Source organism: Erpetoichthys calabaricus, chromosome 8 (genome assembly GCF_900747795.2).
Source record: "Erpetoichthys calabaricus chromosome 8, fErpCal1.3, whole genome shotgun sequence".
Lineage (NCBI taxonomy): Eukaryota > Metazoa > Chordata > Cladistia > Polypteriformes > Polypteridae > Erpetoichthys > Erpetoichthys calabaricus.
Genome location: NC_041401.2, coordinates 65,022,633 through 65,046,899, shown reverse-complemented (window position 1 = coordinate 65,046,899; position 24,267 = coordinate 65,022,633). Strand labels below are relative to the sequence as shown.

Here is a 24,267-nt window from a genome sequence, read left to right as displayed (position 1 = left end):
ATTTGAGCTCCATATACGCAAAGCATACAATTATACAGCTCAAAATTATATATCGAGCACATCTGTCTCACTTGAAATTGTCCAAAATGTTTGCAGGGCAAGATCCAACCTGTGAACGCTGCAATCAAGTTCCAGCCTCACTGGGTCACATGTTCTGGGCCTGCACCAAATTAACATCATTCTGGACAAAAATGTTTAAGTCCCTTTCAGACAGCCATGGTGTCACAATCCCTCCTAACCCATTAACAGCTGTTTTTGGTGTCCTTCCAGATGGGCTTAAAGTGGAGAAGGACAAAAACTGGGATTGCCTTCACTACACTATTGGCATGCAGACTTATTTTGCTAAACTGGAAGAATCCTAACTCTCCTCTTTTAAGTCAGTGGGTAACTGACATTTTATATTATTTGAAATTGGAAAAAATCAAATTCTCAATTAGAGGATCTGTGCAGAACTTTTTCAAAACCTGGCAGGATCTAAAACATTTTAGAATAAGCTCTGAAAGCACTGAGGAAGCAGATTATCTCCCTATTCTTTTTCTTCTCCATTTATCTGTATCCACCTATTAAACTCTTCAATTTATTTATTTTTACTATTTTTAAGTTTTAGTCCGTTGGCCATGCTCTCTTTCTCGGGGTGGGGGTTGATTTGTTTTCATTCATTCATTCGTTTTCATGTTCATTTTTTTTTTTTTGTAAAAATTGATCTGTTTGTATGGAATGATTACAATAAAATCAATAAAATTATAAAAAAAAAAAAAAAAAAACGAAAAACAAAATCAGAGCACATCTCTCCAGGTTTGATGTCACTACACTTGTTACCAGTGCCATTTAGAATTGCCTTTAAAATAATGCTTATAGTTTACAAAGCCTTAAATAATCTCGCTCCATCCTATATTTCGGAATGCCTTTCACCTTACACTCCAAATCGTAACCTTAGATCTTTAAAATCGAGTGTCTGCTTGTAATTCCAAGAGCGAAGGTTAAAGACATGGCGAGGCAGCCTTCTGCTGTTATGCACCCAAAATCTGGAATAGCTTACCAAAAGAATTTCACTAGGCTAATATGGTGGAGCATTTTTAAAAAACTGCTAAAAACCCATTATTTTAATATGGCTCTCTTATGCAACTGTGATATCCTGTATATGCATTTATTTATTATTTTTATCATGACTCCACGATCTTTACTAACCCCTACGTTCTGTGTTGCTTCTGTTTCTGGTTTTCTGTGGTGGCGATCTGCACCACCACCACCTGACCAAGGCACCATGCAGTCGTTACATTGATGGATCGAAGGCCAGATGTCCACAAGACCATCATCATCTAATTCTTCCACGTGAATTCTGAAAACCATGAGGACTGATTTAGATCATTTATGTTGGGTAGAATGCCCAGTGGGGACTGGGTGGTCTTGTGGCCACAGAACCCCCGCAGATTTTGTTTTGTTTGTTTTTTTCTCCAGCCCTCTAGAGTTTTATTTTTTGTTGTTTTTTTCTGTCCTCCTGGCCATTGGACCTTACTTTATTCTTTATTACTTAGTATTGTCTAATTTTATTTTTATACTTTTCTTTCTTCATCATGTAAAGCACTTTGAGCTACATAATTTGTATGAAAACATGTTACAGTGCATCCGGAAAGTATTCACAGCGCATCACTTTTTCCACATTTTGTTATGTTACAGCCTTATTCCAAAATGGATTAAATTCATTTTTTTCCCTCAGAATTCTACACACAACACCCCATAATGACAACGTGATAAAAGTTTACTTGAGGTTTTTGCAAATTTATTAAAAATAAAAAAACTGAGAAATCACATGTACGTAAGTATTCACAGCCTTTGCTCAATACTTTGTCGATGCACCTTTGGCAGCAATTACAGCCTCAAGTCTTTTTGAATATGATGCCACAAGCTTGGCACACATATCCTTGGCCAGTTTCGCCCATTCCTCTTTGCAGCACCTCTCAAGCTCCATCAGGTTGGATGGGAAGCGTCGGTGCACAGCCATTTTAAGATCTCTCCAGAGATGTTCAATCGGATTCAAGTTTGGGCTCTGGCTGGGCCACACAAGGACATTCACAGAGTTGTCCTGGAGCCACTCCTTTGATATCTTGGCTGTGTGCTTAGGGTCGTTGTCCTGCTGAAAGATGAACCATCGCACCAGTCTGAGGTCAAGAGCGCTCTGGAGCAGGTTTTCATCCAGGATGTCTCTGTACATTGCTGCAGTCATCTTTCCCTTTATCCTGACTAGTCTCCCAGTCCCTGCCGCTGAGAAACATCCCCACAGCATGATGCTGCCACCACCATGCTTCACTGTAGGGATGGTATTGGCCTGGTGATGAGTGGTGCCTGGTTTCCTCCAAACGTGACGCCTGGCATTCACAACAAAGAGTTCAATCTTTGTCTCATCAGACCAGAGAATTTTCTTTCTCATGGTCTGAGAGTCCTTCTGGTGCCTTTTGGCAAACTCCAGGCGGGCTGCCATGTGCCTTTTACTAAAGAGTGGCTTCCGTCTGGCCAATCTTTCCATACAGGCCTGATTGGTGGACTGCTGCAGAGATGATTGTCCTTCTGGAAGGTTCTCCTCTCTCCACAGAGGACCTCTGGAGCTCTGACAGAGTGACCATCAGGTTCTTGGTCACCTCCCTGAATAAGGCCCTTCTTCCCCGATTGCTCAGTTTAGATGGCCGGCCAGCTCTAGGAAGAGTCCTGGTGGTTTCGAACTTCTTCCACTTACGGTTGATGGAGGCCACTGTGCTCATTGGGACCTTAAAAGCAGCAGAAATTTTTCTGTAACCTTCCCCAGATTTGTGCCTCGAGACAATCCTTTCTCGGAGGTCTACAGACAATTCCTTTGACTTCATGCTTGGTTTGTGCTCTGACATGAACTGTCAACTGTGGGACCTTATACAGACAGGTGTGTGTCTTTCCAAATCATGTCCAGTCAACTAAATTTACTACAGGTGGGCTCCAACTAAGCTGCAGAAACATCTCAAGGATGATCAGGGGAAACAGGATGCACCTGAGCTCAATTTTGAGCTTCATTGCAAAGGCTGTGAATAGTTATGTACATGTGCTTTCTCAAATTTTTTTTTTTTTTAATAAATTTGCAAAAACCTCAAGTAAACTTTTTTCACGTTGTCATTATGGGGTGTTATGTGTAGAATTCTGAGGAAAAAAATGAATTTAATCCATTTTGGAATAAGGCTGTAACATAACAAAATGTGGAAAAAAAGTTAGACTATCATATATTTTGTGTGTTCTGTGTGGTGATCTATTGCTGCTTCTGTCAGGTCAGGAGGAAGCCCCAGAAGCGCATAGCGATTAACCTCGGAGTTTACCTTATCATTAAAGTAGACTGTCGTAAACTTCATCTTAAAACTGATCCAGTTGTTAAAGTTGACATTTCGAGATTAAAGCTGAAATTTCCACTTTAATCACAAAATAAACCTTTTCACCATGTCCTTATTTTTTCTCTATGGCTCAAATATGCTGCCATACATTCTGATGCTGTTGTGAAGGTGCAAAAAAACAGGACAGAAGTTGGTATGTGACACTTTTAAAATGTATCGTGCCATTACATTGGAGAATATGCAACGCTTGAATATAAAAGCACAATGAATGTATCTGAATATCGGCACTTTGCTTCACCACATCGAACCATTCATCAAACATGGAAGCACACAAATCAATCCCAGAAGATCCTCAAAGCAGCTTTCTGTCACATATAGATAGTAAATAGAGAAACTGACATTACATTCAGACTTTTATCACACTGCGGCCCCCGACTTTTTGCTGGTACTGCAACTCACATGCATTTTGTTAATTTCTGATGATGTGCTCAGAGGACACGCCAAAAGCGTGGCAACCATGATGTGTGTGCATACACTTTCTGAGCGTGAAGTACAAACAAGCCCTAAGACGTTTTGAGTAAGTTTTTAATTTTCTTCTTTTACACCATATAATCAGGACACATTTCCTTAGCAATGTGCTCTGTTATATCATACGTAACTTTGTTCATGGCTTTGCTATTTTGTCATACAGGCATCCGCTGGCAAAAGACTTAGTCATTTTAAACTATCACTAAATACTGTTAAAACTGATTGTGTGAAACAAATACCAGTATAACAGTATAGGCAATATACCACACAGCACTAAATCATTGCATCTTTTTTTTGCCTCTGATATGTCACTCTATATGCTGTGCTAGTGAAAACCCTGAAGGTTTCAGTAATTCTCAGTGAAAATCTGGCACCAATACAGGTCATAGGTTAAGTGCTTTTCATATTAGATATGTTTCTACAAAAATGTAGTACAAAAATCTGTTAGCTGTATGCCAGCCACTTTCAAGATTTTCCATCAACCAGGAGATCTAGGACCCTAACATGAACCCTCAAACTCTTCTCTGTTAAGAACTGCACTTAATACGTCACCCACTGACTAAGGCGATTTAAGGTATATTGTTACCTTGCTTTATAGGCTGGAGACCACCTCCTATAAAGAAAGATAAGGAAAATAAAGCATGAGACTTACCAAATTATTTGATTAATTACCAGCATTACCAAATGCAAAACTGACAATTAATTAACCAAGTTAAATTCTCTTCATTTTTCTACATCAGCAAATTTCACCAATGTTTTTTTTAAACTGAACATGCTGTGTTCACCAGTAACCTTATTCCCCAAATAATTTGCAGGAAAGTTGCTATTGGCCAGCATAAACAAATATTTTTTTCCTGTACCCACCATATGCAGAACTTTCAAGCAGTACTTCAACACTATTTTCATAAAAGGGGTACATTAGCTTAGTATTTCTCAAACACTGGGTTGGTCACGGGTTGCTGCTGCTAGTTCACAAGTGGCTCACAGTGGGTTGCCTAAGTGATCCACAGTACTGCTTAATGTTTCCTTGTTTCTAAGGGAGTTTGCTTCATGTGGTGGCACACCCTTCAACAGCTCTTCCAATCATGCTGATTTCTCCAAAGGGGGAATACCCTCCTTGTTCTTCCGATTGGACTTGTTACACCAATGGACAGTTTGCATTGGTTGCTGGTGTCTCAATAAATTTAAAAAGGAGTAACTAGGTAGCAGGACCACAAAGTCTGAGAAACACTGCATTAGCTGATCATAAAGAAAATATGAATACAACATGGCTAATTTGCATGCAGAATTAGCAATGTGCCCAGCTACAATCTTAAAATATGCCTTAAAGAATCCCACCCTCACTGACTTCATTTCAGAACACCACCACATTAAATAATAAGAATGAAAGATTTATTATTATTTACAAGATATTTCTTTGTGATAGAAGAAAAAAGTGCAAAGCATCAATTGAGATACATGAGATGGAACAAGCCAGCCCCATGCTGCCGCTTTGTGGTGGAGAAAATGTGTCTCCCAAGATCAAAACTCTGTGACCACAATGATCGATTTTTATTTTTATTTTTTCTTTAATTTACTTTTTGCTATTCTGTGGCTGTTCATTGTATTTTGTTTGTGGCATTCATTCTATCTGCATCTTTTGTCGTTTGAGAAACAGTGGTGGAGTAGTTAGAACTGCTGTCTCACAATTCAGATCACATTTTTGGCCACATTTGGTTTGACATATTTGGCAGACACTTCTCTAGCCCTTAGGGACTGTTCTGTTCTCGTCTTTGGTGTTTGAACCAGAAACTAAACAGCAGCCAAACTCTACTTCACAAAAGATTAATAGAGTCAGGAGATAGCGCTTTGCTCCAATTTTAATTCGATTTAATGAAGTTAGAGTGAAAAGGCTTTGCTTCGATGGGACTTACACTGACTAATCGTGAAACATGCTGTCTAACTACTGACTTCCTGTAATTCTATTTCCGCTTCCTTACAACTATGTACATGAATATTCATAAGGTTATATTAATATTCATTTGAACATCAAACAGCTATTCTGAGAGGCAGAACACTCCCCGCCTGGCGTCTGTGATGCCAGTGTTAAATCTAGACTAAACAGATTATAACTTCTTTCATTCTTAATCGTCTGTTGACAAAAGCAAGATAACTTCTGATGCAGGTCTCAGTAATGTCTTTGAAATATCATGGTCTGACGTTTTAAGTTCTACTTTCCGCACTTTCCCATCTGCACTGGGATAGACTGTTTTGACCACTGCCATTGGCCACTTATTTCGTGCACTGTGATAATTTTTTAGAAGCACAATATCTCCTTTTTGAAGGTTCAGATGACATTTATTCCACTTGTGACGCTGTTGAAGTGTAGAAAGATATTCCTGCCGCCAGCAGGTCCAGAACTTGTCTGCAAGAGCTTGTACTCTTCTCCACTGACTTCTGTAAAGGTTCTTGTCTGTAAATTCTCCTGGCGGAATGGAACTACCAATCTTCTGTGTAAGAAGTGTAGTAGGTGTCAAAATAAATGGTGAGTCAGGATCCGTAGATACAGGGACTAGAGGCCTAGCATTAATAGTAGCGGTAACTTCAGCCATCAAAGTACACAGAACATCATGAGAGAGACAAAGGTTCTCTTGTTTTAGCATGCAGTCCAGAATTCTACGAGCCACTCCTATCATTCTCTCCCAGGCCCCTCCCATATGAGAGGAATGAGGAGGGTTAAATTCCCATGCACAACCTTGTTTGTTAAGATACCTCTTGAAGTTTTGATTTGTCTCATCTTTGACAAATCCCAGCTCCTTACATGCTCCTACAAAGTTTGTACCACAATCCGATCTAAGTTGTTTTGCGGACCCTCGTATAGAGAAAAATCTTCTCACAGCATTAATGCAGCTTGAAGTATCCAGAGATGATATCACTTCAATATGTACAGCTCTTGTGCTCATACATGTAAACAATATTGCCCATCGTTTACCTTCTGCTGATCCTCCTCTAGTACGCCTGACAGTCACTGTCCAAGGTCCAAAAACATCCATTCCTACATACGTGAATGGTGGAGCTGCAGTGACACTTTCAAGAGGCAAGTCTGCCATTTGCTGTTCTGTCACCTTTCCACGGAGCTTTCGGCAGGTGACACACATATGTAAAATAGTGCTGACAAGTCTCTAGCCTCCAGTTATCCACAGGCCTGCGGCTCTAAGAGCTCCCTCTGTAAAGTGACGGCCCTGATGTTTCACACGTTCATGATAGTAGCGTACTAACAAAACAGAAATATGATGCTGTCTAGGCAAGATGAGTGGATACTTTTCACCACTCTCCAGTTGTGCATTTCTAAGCCGGCCTCCATTCCTGATAAGGCCTTCATCCACTTTGGGGTTGAGTATAAAAAGTGAACTGTTTTTATCTACAGTTTTCCCATTATCGAGAAACTTTAGCTCCTTCATATATGCTTCAGTCTCAATGGACTTAATGATAGTATCTGAAGCCTGAGAAAGTTCATCAGGTGTACGTGGTTTAAAGCAGTAGTGCCAGCCTCTGCATTCAGTGAAGTTTTGAGCGGCCTTATAGGAGCAAGCAATGTGAATAAGGAGGGCTATAGCTCTAACTAATGAGTCCCAGGTAGAGAATCTTTTAAAGCGGTTAGTGGTCAGCCCTTCTTATCCTTGAATGTGAGTAGCACAGTTTGTAACTGTTTGCCGTATTTCAGCATCTTTCTCAGGGTTCACAAGTTCAAAAAACACTGATGTCTCTTGTTGATTGTCATGGTGCTTATAGAGGAAAGCTGGTCCAGTAAACCATATTGTCTCTGCCAGATGCGACGCACTGATGGACCTAGATGCATAATCTGCTGGGTTTTCATTCGAAGGTACGTAGAACCACTGTTCAGGCTTTGTTGACTGACGAATGCGCTGAATTCTATTGTGCACATACACATTGAAGCGTCTAGTCTGATTGTGTATGTAGCCTAAGACAACTTTGCTATCACAGTAAAACTTAACCGTGTCCACCTATAAGTCTATTTCACGGAGGATGAGCTCTGCAATTTCCACTGCCATTACCGCAGCACACAGCTCAAGCCGAGGAATAGTAGGCTCAGACAGAGGAGCCAGCCTGGCTTTTCCAAAAACAAAGCCCACATCGATTTTCCCTTCTTTGCTAATACTTCTAATGTAGGCCACAGCCCCAATAGCTTTAGTAGACGCATCAGAAAACACACAAAGCTCCCTGCGTGCTGCATTAGATATAGAGCTGGTAGTATACATACGTGGAATATGCAGATGTTGCAAATGTTGTAGTGAATTCCTCCAAGTTTCCCATTCCTGTTGCTTTTGTTCTGGCAATGGTGTCCCCCATTCACAAACATTGCAGCAAAGTTCCCGCAGCAAAGCCCTACCTTGTATGGTCACTGGAGCAACTAAACCAAGTGGGTCAAAAAGGCTATTAACCATGGATAAAACACCTCGCCGTGTGAATGGCTTATCACTTGTAGACATTTTGAATGTAAAGGTGTCTGCTGCTATTTCCCAGCAAAGTCCCAAACTGCACTGACTGGCCTCTGTATCATCCCTGAAGTCTAAGTCCTTCATGCCTTCAGCATGATCCTCTGAGGGAAAGGCTTGCATGACAACTGGACTGTTAGAAGCGATTTTGTGCAAACGAATATTTGAATCAGCGAGTGACCCTTTAGTCCTTTTTAAGAGGTCAATAGCTTCTTCATCTGAAGACAAGGACATAAGCCCATCATCCACATAAAAATGTCTCTCAACAAACTGTCGTGTGTCTGTGCCATGTTCCTGCTCACCTGCTTCAGCCGCCCTTCTAAGTCCATAAATGGCAACTGCTGGTGAAGGACTGTTGCCAAAGACATGAACTTTCATCCTATACTCCACAATGTCCTTAGACATGTTGTTGTCTCTATACCACAGGAATCTTAAGAAATTTCTATGGTCCTCTCTCACAATAAAACAGTAGAACATTTGTTGAATGTCTGCTGTAAATGCTACTTGCTCCCTTCTAAAGCGGATCAAAACTCCTAACAAACTGTTATTGAGGTCTGGGCCTTTAAGCAGCACATTGTTCAATGAAACATCCAGATGCCGAGCGCTCGAATCAAAGACAACCCTAATCTGATTGGGTTTCTTAGGATGGTGGACCCCAAAAAATGGCAAATACCAGCATTCTTCATTGTTCATCAGAGGTGGTGCTAGCTCTGCATGATCATTTTCAAGAATTTTACCCATAAAGGTCAGAAACTGATCTCTCATCTCAGGTTTGCGATTCAGTGTGTGGTTCAGAGAGGCAAGCCGAGTCATAGCTTGCTCACGGTTGTTAGGGAGTCTTTGTCTGGGCACTTTAAATGGGAGTGGGGCTACCCAACTGTTGACGTCATCCCTATACATTTCACTGTCCATAATATTTAAAAACATTGAATCTTCAATTGATGGAGCCAGATCATTGTCATTTATTGTATGATTGAACACTGTGCACCCAATGCTGTACTCTGAAGTACTTTTTCCATATACACTGCTGATGTTTTGTTTCTCCCCGCCATGGTGCTTCCCTTCCTGAAGATGAATTAAACTTTCACATGAAGTGAGGGAAGTTGGTCGCCCATTGAATAAAATGTTAGTCTTAAATGAGCTCACACTTGGCTTGTGTGCACCTCGAAGGCATACCTCACCAATAAGGACCCAACCTAAATCTAGCTTCTGTGCAAAGGGTGAATCACGGGGACCGTTGATCTGCTGTCTGACTTTGTGTGCTTGTATAATGTCTCTCCCTAGCAAAATGAGGATTTCTGCGTCAGGGTCAATCTCAGGGATGTATTTTGCCACAGATTTTAGATGGGGATGATACATAGGAACATTTGGAGCTGGTATTTCTGACCTGTTGTCAGGTATCTGATTGCATTCGATGAGTGGTGGTAGAGCCATGCTGATTCTTTCACTGACTGATTCAATCCAGAAGCCTTCTGCTCTTCTCCCAGACATGTCAGTTATCCCAGAGCAGGTTCTAAGTGAATACGAGTAAGGTTGACCATGAACATCAAACAGTTCAAAAAACTCTGACCGGGCAAGTGAGCGATTGCTCTGGTCATCAAGTACAGCATACATCTTGACTGCTTTCTCTCTCTGACCCTGGGGAAACACTCTGACGAGACATATCTTGGCACATGACCTGGGTAACTGGGCTTCATCACAGACTTCGGTGCAGTGGCAGGTAACAGAGGAAGTGTCGATGGAATCTCTTTGACCTTTCTTGCCATTATCTACTCCTGAGACTGTATCTTCTGATTCTTGAGGGGGTCAACCAGGGTGCATTGCTGAGACATGACGGTCACTGTTACACTCTACACACTTAACTGGCACTTTGCAGTCCCTAGCTTAATGAATGTAGATGCACAGCATTTGTAGCAGATTCCGTCGTCTTTAAGAAAGGCTTTTCTTTCTTCCAAAAACTTTGCCCTAAATGCTCTGCACTTTTTGAGTGGGTGTGGTTTCTTGTGAATAGGGCACCTTTTGTCCGAGTCGTCATTCTGCACTGAAAGAACACGTTCCATTGAATCAACTTTTGTGTCAACATCTGTTTTATGTGTAGATATGGGAATTCGTGAGTGTAGGTTCTGATAATATGATTTTTCTCTTGCTGGAGTGCTGTGGTTACTGAAGAGGATGAAACTAGGGTCATTCCTGGCTAGTGCTTCTTGACATATAAATGCTGTGAAAAAAGAAAAGGGGGGAAAGCGTCCCTTGTTATTGGCCTTATACTTAGAACCACAGGACATCCATTTCTCTTGCAAAGCGTGTGGAAGCTTATCTACAATGGGATTTATACCGCAGGCAGTATCTAAGAAGGCAAGTCCGGGTAAATAGCCATCTTCTTTTGCTGACTGAAGTTCCATTAAAAGATCTCCTAGCTCTCGCAGCTTGCTATAGTCTTTGCTAGAGATTCTTGGAAAAATGTCTAGCCTTTTAAAGAGAGCATCTTCAATTACTTCTGGTGCAGCATAGCACTCGTTCAGTCTGTCCCAGGCTTTCCTGAGGGCTACTCCTGTATTATTGATGTGCACTTGACGGATTCTCTTTACATGCTCAGACGATTCCTTTCCCAACCACTTTGTTAACAGGTCCAGTTCTTCTGCTGCTGAAAGCCCCAAGCCTCCAGTAGCATTAGTGAAGGAAGACTTCCAAGCCCTGAAACTCTCAGGTCGATCATCAAACTGGCTAAGTCCTGAATTTACCAACTCACGGCGTGCTAGGTACCTAGCAAAGTCTGTCATTGGAAGAACCGGAGTATGATTCATTGTGGTCTGATTGTGAGGCTGTGCATAGTGCTGAGATGGCAGATTGAAAAAATCAGGGTATGGCTGGGCATCCATGCAGTGATCTTTTTGTTCCTGTCTATTTATATTTGGATTATGATCATCAAATGTGAGATAAGAGTCAAAAAAGGCATCACGATCTTCTATTAGCCTTGACTGCATTTCTTTTCTAGGCACAGGCGTCTTAAGGGTAAATGGTGTTCCCCACGTGATATGATCATCTTCAGAGTGGTCATCTGACCGCAAACCTGCTCCTCTGAGTGAATCAGCGTGTAGCTCCGCCTCCCCGCCGGAGCTGCTGCTTGCGCGCTTTGATGCAAACTTATCTGATGGCGTGTGCCTCTCTCCTTTCACGGACGCCCTTCCGTCATTGTCTTCAGCCGCTTCTAAAACTTCGGCTTGCGCTTCAGCAGCGGTCGCTTCTCTTTGTAATATCAGCGTTCCCAATTCGGCATCCAACTTGGCTTTCTCCATGGCCATTCTAGCTTGTTCAATCTTTAACTGCGCTTCGCGTTCAGCAAAGGAGCGCGTGCACGTGTGGCTTCCGCTTCAGCGCGGGCCCTTGCTGCTGTGCTGACACAAGATGCAAACGTCCGTGCGCCTGCGGAGCCGGCATGGGAGAGTTTGTCAATATCGCTCATGACACAATCTAACTTGATACCGAAACAGATTCCCAACTATTAAGAGCCTTTTCACTGTTCTGTTCTCGTCTTTGGTGTTTGAACCAGAAACTAAACAGCAGCCAAACTCTACTTCACAAAAGATTAATAGAGTCAGGAGATAGCGCTTTGCTCCAATTTTAATTCGATTTAATGAAGTTAGAGTGAAAAGGCTTTGCTTCGATGGGACTAACACTGACTAATCATGAAACATGCTGTCTAACTACTGACTTCCTGTAATTCTATTTCCGCTTCCTTACAACTATGTACATGAATATTCATAAGGTTATATTAATATTCATTTGAACATCAAACAGCTATTCTGAGAGGCAGAACAGGGACACTTAAAAAACCATTTCACCATTACAGTCAACTCTAAACTAGTTCAGCTCCTTCTTCCACATTGACTTCAATGCATTTCTGAGTACTTTAGCAAAGTTCCCACACATTTCTATACAGGATCAGACATGATTCTTGAATGAGGATACAAGTCTGGGGACAACTCGTTAAAAAGTTTGAAGTGAATAGAAGCAAAATATGCCAATTAAAAGACTATGTCCATAGGGATTCTTCCAAAAACCCATGCCTAATTACCTCCAGTCCATGTATTTTAAACAGGCAACGTTGCAAGGAGAAAGCAAAAAGAAACTGAATAAAAAACTTGAACTTAAAAATTCTTCTCTCTCTCTATTTATATTTATATATATATATATATATATATATATATATATATATATATATATATATATATATATAAAATTCAACGTCTGTCTGTCTGCTTTTCACGAGAGAACTACTTAACGGATTTAGAGTTTTTTTTTTTTCTATAATTTGCTTGAACATTCCGGTTGATTTTACAACTTCTCTCATTCCACTATGTACCATTGTTTGCTTGTGGAACCAATTTATTTGCGTGAATCAGAGAGACACACGGTAGGCCAGGCAGGGCCCTCCTCACTGTTCTATTTCAGTACTATGCGAGCGGAGCCGTGGGGGATGGCTAGTGTGTATATTATATATTTATTATATAGGCCATTTCTCGATTTATAATAGAATTGCTTTGGAATACCAAAATAAAAATAATTTTGCAAATGTTAAGTTGCTGTACTTGTACTTATAAAGATGGCATAATGTAATTTGACAGTAAATAGCCCTGGTTTCTAAAGATTAAACAATTTAATTAAGCAGGTATGGAAATAAATGGAAATTAAAGATGTTTTTGTAAAGTGCATGATTACAGACTGTTTTGCTTCAAATTTTCTACTTTCACTCTTGATATTTACATTGGGTACACAGCATTCTAGGATGGAAAGCTTGCTATCGATGTATGTACAATATGTTCTAGCAGTGTTCACAACATGTTTAAATTCCCCACACTTGAGATTCTTCCACTTTAAGTTGATCTTACGATTGGTGTCAAACTGATGATGTTGGTGGCTTTCTTTCTGCACACCCTGCAATGATATCCCATACCATTCAACATATTCAGCACCAGCTTTGACAGGGAAGTGGAATCTAGACAAGTTTTCAAGAAGGGTAGAAGATTTCAAGGACAACTCGCATGGTTTCAACTGTTTTTATTACATATAACTACCATGTTTCAGATTGCCTCTTTTTCTATAAACGATTACTGATCAATTTTATATTAGCAAAAACTAAATTTACTTCCATGTGAAAAAACATTTTAAATATTACATGGAAAACAATAAATGCAGGATTTAAGGTCTTTTTTGTTCTTGATTTGTTTTATATATAAGAAATCTCACATGTAAAATGGCTAATAAATTATTATAGTATTACAGCTACATAACTGAAATATTTGAATCTGCAGTGTGGGTTAAGAATATTGTATCGTGAATGTTGGTATAAATGTATTGCATGAATGGCTGCAACTAGAAACTGCTTCCTCGGCATCCAAAAGGCTAAACCACCCAGGGCTGGCAATGTTTCACAAATAAATAAATAAATGTGGAAGAGAAGGTCTGTGATACGGTTTGCATATTTGCAGCTGGAGATCCACAAAGGGAGAAAATGAATCACGTATCATAAACTACTTTTTATTCCTGAGCTTTCAGCCCCTGCCAGGGGCCTTCATAAGAGGATAATGCTTAGACTTACAAGAATCAAAGGCAATATATAGCAAAAATTAGGTGAGGGGGGGCGGGTATTGATCGTAAAGTTTTATTTATTATGAACATGTTCTTCTTAAGTCTGCATATGCTGGGTTTACACAGACAGACAGACAGACAGACAATTTATTAATTCCAAGGGGAAATTCACATACTCCAACAACAGCATACTGATAAAGAACAATATTAAAGACTGATAAAAATGCAGGTATAACAGACAGTAACTTTGTATAATGTTAACGTTTACCCCCTGTGATGGATGGCCGACTAAATATTCCGGCCCACCCCTCCAGGCCGCCAGGTGGAGCTCTCCCAACAGCATGGAGGTTCCCCGAATTCCAGCAGGGCCTCATGGACCTTGTAGTTTGTATGCACAGCCCTGCTGGATACCATGGGGGCCACCGGGAGTCGCTGTAGGGAGGCGGTCAGACTGTTATGTGCCCTATAACCTGGAAGTACGTCCTGGTCACATGAACAGGAGAAATGACGTACTTCCAGGTTGAAGAAAAGGACTTTTACCCTGACCCGGAAGTAATAAGGACTTGTGGATTGTTGGACAGGAACACCTCCGGGTCAGGGGGTATAAAAGGACTCTGGGAAAGACCAGACACTGAGCTGAGCTGGGAGGAAGGGTGGCGAAGTGTCTGGGAGAGGAGGATTGGTATTTGTAGTGATTATTGATTATTGTATGTGTAGTGTGGAGTGGAGGGTGCTTTGTGCACGTAATTATTATAAAATAAATAAGTCTTGGACTTTTACCTGGTGTTTGGCGTGGTACCTGAGGGTTCGAGAGGTCGATAAAAGCCTCTACTGCTACACCCCCCTGGTGGAATTGATCAGTCACATAGTGTGGGGGAGGAATGATCTCCTCAGTCTGTCAGTGGAGGAGGACAGTGACAGCCGTCTATCTCTGAAGCTCCTCTTCTGTCTGGAGATGATACTGTTCAGTGGATGCAGTGGATTCTCCATGATTGACAGGAGCCTGCTGAGCGCCCGTCGCTCTGCCACAGATGTCAAACTGTCCAGCTCCGTGCCTACAATATAGATCCTCCCTTCCTCACCAGTTTGTCCAGGCGTGAGGCATCCCTCTTCTTTATGCAGCCTCCCCAGCACACCACCGCGTAGAAGTGGGCGTTCGCCAGAACCGTCTGATAGAACATCTGCAGCATCTTATTGCAGATGTTGAAGGATGCCAGCCTTCTAAGGAAGTATAGTCGGTTCTGTCCTTTCTTGCACAGAGCATCAGTATTGCCAGTCCAGTCCAATTTATCATCCAGCTGCACTCCCAGGTATTTATAGGTTTGTATCCTCTGCACACAGTCACCTCTGATGATCACGGGGTCCATGAGGGGCCTGGTCCTCCTAAAATCCACCACCAGCTCCTTGGTTTTGCTGGTGTTCAGTTGTAGGTGGTTTGAGTCGCACCATTTAACATGGTCCTTGATTAGGTTCCTATACTCCTCCTCCTCCTGCCCACTCCTAATGCAGCCCACGATAGCAGTGTCGTCAGCGAACCTTTGCACGTGGCAGGACTCCGAGTTGTATTGGAAGTCCGATGTATATAGGCTGAACAGGACCGGAGAAAGTACAGTCCCCTGCGGTGCTCCTGTGCTACCGACCACAATGTCAAACCTGCATTTCCCGAGACTCACATACTGAGGTCTGTCTGTAAGATAGTCCACGATCCATGCCACCAGGTATGAATCTACTCCCATCTCTGTCAGCTTGTCCCTAAGAAGCAGAGGTTGAATGGTGTTGAAAGCGCTAGAGAAGTCCAGAAACATAATTCTTACAGCACCACTACCTCTGTCCAAGTGGGAGAGGGATCTGTGTAGCATATAGATGATGGCATCCTCCGCTCCCACCTTCTCCTGGTATGCAAACTGCAGAGGGTCGAGGGTGTGGCGGACCTGTGGCCTCAGGTGGTGAAGCAGCAGCCGCTCCATGGTCTTCATCACATGTAACGTCAGGGAGACAGGCCGGAAGTCATTCAGCTCACTAGGATGTGATACCTTTGGGACTGGGGTGATGCAAGATGTTTTCCAAAGCCTCGGGACTCTCGCCTGTTCCAGGCTCAGGTTGAAGATGCGCTGTAGAGGACTCCCCAGCTCCAACACACAGGCCTTCAGCAGTTGTGGCGATACTCCATCTGGACCCACCACTGCTTTGCTGGCATGAAGTCTCCTCAGCTCTCTGCTTACCTGGGCGGCTGTAATTGTGGGTGGGGGGAAACTCTCTCCTATGCTAGTATCAGCAAAAGGATGGGTGGAGGGTGCAGTACACCGAGGTGAGAGTGGGTTAATGGCGTTCTCATTTGATTAGTCAAGATTTAGCCAGCTTTCTGGCACTTTTAGTACTGGCCTTAAATCTTACTTGTACATTGTCCCAGTTAAATGTATGTCCTGTTGATTTTGTATGTGTATAGATCAGTGATCGTGAGTCTTTCTTTCTGATGGCGTTGCGATGTTCCTATATACATGTTGAGATTCTTTTTGATGTTTGTCCTATGTATAGTGCTGGGCAAGAACTACACGGAATACTATAAACTGCGTTTCGTGTTTCTGCTGTCGATTTCTTGTTTCTAGCATTAAAAAGAACCATGTGCAGATTGTTCACGGGTTTGTGTGCTATTCTGATGCCTGACTTGGCCAGGATGCATGCTGCACCTTCAGACACCCTGTGATGATAAGGAAGTGAGCACCAGGTGGGATGGGGGGGTCTGGTTCAAGTTGATTGTTTGCTGAGTTTTTTGGCGTCTCCTGTGTAGGCATTGTTTAATGAACGTTTTTGAGTATCCGTTTGAAGTGAAAAGATGGAAGAGATAGTGTCTTTCATTCGTTTTTGTCTCCTTCGTATTACAATGGGTGTGGACTCTTCTGAATAAAGTTTTAACACAGCTCCATTTATGAGATACTGGGTGGTTGCTAGCGAACATGTTCATAATAAATAAAACTTTACGACCAATACCCCCCTCTTCTGAACACACTGACTTAGCTCCCCCCACCTAATTTTTGCTGTATATTGCCGTTGATTCTTGTAAGTCTAAGCATTATCCTCTGATGAAGGCCCCTGGCAGGGGCTGAAAGCTCAGGAATAAAAACTAATTTATGATACGTGATTCAGTTTCTCCCTTTGTGGATCTCCAGCTGCAAATAAATAAATATATATATTATTGTCACGCACGAGCGCATGGGGAGCAGTCTAAGGACCCGATACGTACCATAGAAAGCCGTGCCGGGGGGCAAAGGCAGCGTACTAACCTTTCTTTCCTTATTTCTTCAGAAAGAACGAAGCACCGCCGCCGTAAAACCACCCGGGCGACTAAAGGAGCTACTACCCTTCTGGGTTCCTTCATACCTTCTGGTCCCCCCTTGATGACGTCAGCCACCCGTCCACCATCACGCCTTTCCCAGCATCCCACTGATTAATTTCCGGTCCGCCCCTATAAGTTGTCCGTCTTCCCGTCTCTGATGTCTCTGATTTTTTTGTTGAAATTATTGACCTGAGTTTCTTTGGAACAGTATATAGGGCTAAAAACCCCAAACCTTTATAAGTTTACTGTGCTTATTTTACAGTGGTGCAGCCGGCAGGATCCAGCCCAAAGATGTCGGAAGGGCAGGACCTGAATACAATTTTGACTGCTTCGGCGAACATGCTCCAGGCCGTCAAGTTGGAACAGGCGGTCTCGAACACGGAGCTTGCCGAAACTAAGAGGCGGCTGGCGCCGGCGGAAGTGGTAAAGCCGGAGCCCGCAGGGCCACCACCACCCCCAAGCGTCCCTCTCTCTGAAGCGTACGATATAGAATTCTATATGTCCGTCTTCGAGAGGACGGCGACCCGCAACCAGTGGCCGCGGGCAGAGTGGGCGTCCATCTTGGCGCCCTACCTGAAGGGACCTGTGCAGTGGGCATATCATGACCTCACCGAGGAGGAAGCCACCCCGTATGACCTCTTGAAGGCAGAAATTTTCAATCGCTACAGTGTCACCTCTGGCCAGCAGGCGAGGGTATGGCGACAGTGGCGATTTGACCCCGACCTCCCGGCTAGAGCCCGACATCAACCAGGCTCGCCAAGTGGTCGAGCAGGTTGCCTGTGAAGGCTTGGTCCACACGATGCCAGACTACCTCGCCCAGCAGGTTTGGAGACACACTTTCCAAGACATGAATGGTCTTCTGGAGGTACTCGAACGTCAACTGGTGAACCAAATCAGGGGGTCTGAGAAGCCGGCTCATGGGAACCGACAGGGACGGGTCGTCACCACCGAGCCCACTCGCCACACTACGAAGGCTCCGGCTAGGACAAAAGACAGGGTGCCCGCCCCACCACGCTGTTTCAAGTGTGGTGAGGTGGGGCATATCATCCCTACCTGTCCCCTCAACACGGAGCCTATGGACTGCAGCTGGGCAAAGGGAGAGAGGTACTGTGCACTGTCAAACTCTCTGGCGATCACCAATAAGGGAGTGGTGTTGTTGAATGAGCACTCGGTGGTGGCATTGTTCGATTCCGGGAGTAACATCATCATTGTTGCTCGCCGTTACATTCTACACCAACAGTGGCTGGCTCAAAAGACGAGCATAACCTGTGTGCATAGAGAGACCAGATCTTACAGGTCTGCAATGTGTTTTATAACCTGGGAGAGGAGACCAAAACAACTGCTCGTTGCTGTATTGCCCGAGCCCCACTTTCCTGTTATATTGGGACAAGATTGGTTTGAAAGTAACTGCGGTAGAACTGTCACCATTCCTACACTGAGGTTGGGTCTGATTATGGAGGGACAAGGGGTCTCTCCGACTGCTCCCACGCCGTGCTCCTCGGCAACTGATGATGATGTAGAGGGTCAGGGAGAGCATTCTATGATGATGGACCTCAACCCAGAAGTGCAACCAGGTGGTGTGCTGGGTTGGGAGAGTACTACCTCAGATCAGACCCATGACCCGCTCGTCGGCATGGATCTCCAATTCCAGTCTACGCCAGCATCCTTTAAAAGAGAACAGTGGAATGACGATTGCCTGAAGTTTGCCCAGAATGCCATCGTGTCCGCAGACGACATATCGTCAACAGATTCCACTCCACCGGGACCCTACTTTGTCTTAGAAAATGACCTGTTATATCAGGTTGCGGAACACGGAGGTGAGGTATGGAAGTTGCTGTTAGTTCCCTGGACCTACTAGCGGGAGGTCTGTGAGCTAGCGCAAACCCACCTCTTAGGCGCCCATCTTGGGGCCGAAAAAACACTGGACAGAGTGAAACTCTGGTTCTATTGGCCCGGGATCAATGAGGAAGTCCGACGTTTCTGTCAGTCTTGCCCAGTCTGTCAGCTACAATATATTATATATATATACACACATACATGCATACATACATACATATACATACATATATATATATATATATATATACATACATACATACACACATACATACATATATATACATATACATATACATACATATATATATATATATATATACATACATACATACACACATACATACATATACATATTATATATATATATATATATATATATACACACACACACACAGACACACACATATATACACATACAGTACTGTGCAAAAGTTTTAGGCAGGTGTGAAAAAATGCTGTAAACAATGAATGCTTTCACAAATATAAATAATGATTTTTTTATTGTTATCAATTTACAAAATGCAAAGTGAGCAAACAAAAGAAAAATCTAAATCAAATCAATATTTGGTGTTACTACCTTTTGCCTTCAAGACACAAGGTAGTCATACTTGAAACAGCTGTGTAGGAGGCTTAAAACTGGGTGAGGAACAGCCAAACTCTGCTACCAAGGTGAGGTTGTGGAAGACAGTTTCATGTCATGGCAAGATTGAGCACAGCAACAAGACACAAGGTAGTTATACTGCATCAGCAAGGTCTCTCCCAGACAAAGATTTCAAAGCAGACTGGGGTTTCAAGATGTGCTGTTCAAGCTCTTTTGAGACAAATATGCACGAAAACATAGGAACTGGGGTGCAGAAAAATGGCAGCAGGTGCTCTGGACTGATGAGTTAAAATTTGAAATATTTGGCTGTAGCAGAAGGCAGTTTGTTCGTCGAAGGGCTGGAGGCCGGTACAATAATGAGTGTCTGCAGGTAACAGTGAAGCATGGTGGAGGTTTCTTAAACGTTTGTGGCTGCATTTCTGCAAATGGAGTTGGAGATTTGGTCAGGATTAATGGTGTTCTCAATGCTGAGAAATACAGGCAGATACTTATCCATCATGCAATACCATCAGGGAGGCGTAGGATTGGCCCCAAATTTATTCTGCAGCAGGACAACGACCCCAAACATTCAGCCAAAGTCATTAAGAACTATCTTCAGTGGAAAGAAGAACAAGAAGTCCTGGAAGTGATGGTATGGCCCCCACAGAGCCCTGATCTCAACATCATCGAGTGTGTCTGGGATTACATGAAGAGACAGAAGGATGTGAGGAAGCCTACATCCACAGAAGATCTGTGGTTAGTTCTCCAAGATGTCTGGAACAACCTACCAGCCGAGTTCCTTCAAAAACTGTGTGCAAGTGTACCTAGAAGAATTGATGCTGTTTTGAAAGCAAAGGGTGGTCACACCAAATATTGATTTGATTTAGATTTCTCTTTTGTTCATTCACTGCATTTTGTTGATTGATGAAAATAAATGATTAACACTACCATTTTTGAAAGCATTCTTTATTTACAGTATTTTTTCACACCTGCCTAAAACTTTTGCACAGTACTGTATATAAAAATCACAAACTGTCACTTGAGCCCACCCATCTACAGCTTTTGGCAACAGTAAGTTTGCATTGTGTTTTCCTATCCTGTAGTTTGCCCAAAGCTTAAAACTAGGACCACTGCTCTTTAGAACCAGTTCACCTAAAAGCAATGCTGCGACCAGCCTGACTTGACCTGCTTTAGAACATAAAGATAAGAGGCTTCCCTCAGGCGCCCAAATTAATGGGTTTGCTACCCTGACACGTCTTACTTCCAATTCTTTAAGGACTTTTTTCTGATACTAAGCTGGAACTCGGCCTCTGAGTATAAATCAGTCCCGATACACTGATCTCCCAGTAAAAGCTTTACATTCCTGAATAAAATAGTAAAAAATAAATAAATAAAAACAGATGACACAGAGGACAGCACCGAAAACAAAGAATGAGTACTGCAATGAGTACTTTTTGCATTACAGCACTGCAGTGTAAGAAACTGCAGGTTAACCTCTTGGAAGCGACTCAAAAAAATGACTTTTTAGGGAGAACACAAGCAGGTTTTCTACTTAAATGAAACGGAGACTTCATTTAATCAATAATGGAAAGTTGTATATATTGTTACATAGATGTGCAGGTATTTTCATATGTAACTTAAGTAAACATGCATATGCTTACAGATAATTATTACATTTTTATATATAAAATACAATAGACTCCTCACAAACTAAGTTATAAATCCTACACCTCCTGATGGACTAGACAAACATTTCCTTGTGAGCAAACATTTTTTTTAAACAGTAAGAATGAATCAAGTCATTTAATACATACTATATTAAAAATGTCTAATTCTTAAGTGCATTCATCTTACTATTCAGTAGCAACACCACTTATCTGCAAGTCTGAGAAAAACAAATTTCACTAAAACCTATTCCTAGTTTTGTCTCATTTTTTTCAGAAAATAAACTATTCCTGTTCTACAGTTCTAACTCCAAATGTAAAAAGAAAAAAACAAAATTTATGAAAGACTCACCTGATCTGCGACATTCTTTCTAGTCCTTCTGTACTGAGGCGGTCACGGGATAGTAGATTACTAAGCTGCACTTCTTGGTTATCAGCTAATCTCAACAATTTACCGAGTTCTTGCTGTTGTAGACCACGAGCCTGAACTTCTGCCTCCTCGGGGGAGACAGGGGTTGGGAGATAGCCTTGCTGGAGTGAAAGATGAAGGTACCCAGGATAATAGCTTGGAGGAGTGGAGGGGTACAAGCCATTAGTTCCAGGTACGCCATAAGGTAAATAATGGTATGGGTAACGGGGAACACCTGGCTGATAATAATAAGGGTTATCAGAGTTTTGAAATTTGTAGTTGCCAGAAGTAACAGCACTCATAGTTTGCTGAGTGCTGGAGAAATTTTGAAACACATCCCCCTGTTGACTAGGAGGGCTTCCAGTTGTTTCATCATCTGTATCAAGAAAGTGCAGTTGTTGTTGTGAATGTAGAGCCTGCTGTTGCTGTAAACTATAGCAATGGCCCACCTGTGATAAGGCTGGCTTCTCGTCAGGATTATTTGGATCCCACAATCTTCTAGTAGCTCCACCTCTTCCTCGTTCCCTAGACCCCCTAGTTCCAATAAGACGTGAACCTGGGTTGACAGATACAGTGAGGTCCGTGTGAACAGGAAGCACCAGTATTCCTCCCCCTTTGCCTTTGGAACTGAGACTTTTTTTCAGAAGACAACTGGAGTTTACTGAATGCAAGCCACTTCCTCGCTCTAAAGCAATTTTCAGGACACCACTCTCTTTATCATCATTATTTTTTCTTCTCATTCTGTTGTTAGAGTGTCTTTCTAGGCTGTAGTCTTTCTGCTCTCTCCCTACAAATTCTTCAAGTGAATCAGTTGAGGAAACACTAGCCTTCTCTCTGTAACCTCTGGACTTTTCTTGGTCTCTACTGCGAAAAACTTCCGAATAACTTTGCGTGTGCGGCTTTTTCCTCTTTTCACCTGTAGCAGTACTGCCAGAGCCATTAGCTAATCCATCAAAGCTGGTACCACTACTATCTGAGCTAGTACTGCATGTTCGATTGTGGTTGCGACGCTTATCTGACCTAGAATAGCGCTTGGATGAGGCATTGGTCTTTACTGGAAAGTGCTGATAGTCTTCATTTTTGTTAGGATGTGTTACTTCATCAGTTTCAAACATCCTCCCACTTTCTTTCTGTATTTCTGATCCTTTATTATCTTTTTCACTTTTCTTTCGGCCAACATCCTTTATCTCATCTTTTGGAACTATAACATGCCTCCTGTTATCATGCTTATTTTGTCTTTTTTCCTCACAGCTCTCAACTAAATGCTTTCCATGTTTGCCCTTTCTCAAAATCAATTGATTATCCTCAGAAATGCTCAAAGTCTGTGCTTCTTTCACTAAAGTCCTGACTGACTCACATTTCTTAGATCCCTTCACATTGTTTTTGGAATCTGGAACCTTGATAGGTGATGGTTCTTGGAGTATCATGTTTTCAGCTTTAATCTCTTTCTCAATTACAGTATGCTCATTAACTTTTACATCATCACTTGCAGTCACTAACTTATTAGTAGAACTTGTTTGCTGTAGTCTACGACCACTTGGCTGGTATATTTGACGATCCGGTTTGCGGTTTCTACGAGTTTGTTTTTGATATGCAAAGTCATTTTCTAAAACAGAAGTACTGGAATTTTCTATCACAGGTGTATTACCAACAGACTCTTGCTCTTTACTCAAGTCCTCCACGTGAATAGCATCACCTTCACTACTTCCAGATGTTTCTCGCCGCTGCCTTAGACGGGACAACCCTGGCTGATACAGTTGTAAGTCTGGACGCTTCCGGTCTTGCCGAAGACGCCTTTCTGCACAACTCTTTGCAGTGTCTGTTATGAGCAGGAAGGAAAAAGGCCAATTTTAATACAATAAAAAAGAAAACGGAGTACAACACATACAGAAGCATAGTTAACAATCACCAGACATGAAAATTTTTCAAAAACAAAATATGCAAAATAAAAAAAGTAAATCAATTAGGCAGCTACTTTGTACATGCTCATCTTATGAATCACAAGTTATTAGAAAAGGGAAGTTTATAAATAAATCGCAGCATCAAATGCAAAAAAAAAAAAAAAAAAACAGGATTGCTTTAGTTAAAAAAATAATTTATTAGGTTGCTGTAGAATAAAAATATAGCAGTGTGTATCTAACAAAGATAAAGTGGAAGCCCCAGTTGACAATCTTATTTGTAAGAGGTACTGTAATGATAATGCAACACCTTTCACATCTGAAATTAAGAGATTGAAACAATACTTTGTTCCTAGTCATGTGGGTTACAAAAACATTTCCATGATAGATAGATGATCATTTATCAATAAATTGGGGAAACAAATGTACATATACACTACCGGTCAGAAGTTTTAAAACATCTCAGTTTTATGGAAATACATGCAGTTCAATGTCAATGTTTAATGAAATCAAGGCATAGAACAAATAAACAATGGTGAATAAAAAACAAATCAAGGAATCATTAAGCATACAAAAGTTTATT

General features: G+C 42.0%; 1 protein-coding gene across 1 annotated transcript in view; it reads right to left on the bottom strand.

Annotated features, from left to right (window-relative positions):
• The window catches only part of smg6 (SMG6 nonsense mediated mRNA decay factor), a 539,535-nt gene that overhangs the window by 494,880 nt on the left and 20,388 nt on the right, over positions 1-24,267 (bottom strand). The window contains exon 2 of the mRNA XM_028806651.2: positions 21,730-23,605. Within this exon, the coding sequence (XP_028662484.1) occupies positions 21,730-23,605 (1,876 nt within the window). The remainder of the gene's footprint in view (positions 1-21,729; positions 23,606-24,267) is intronic.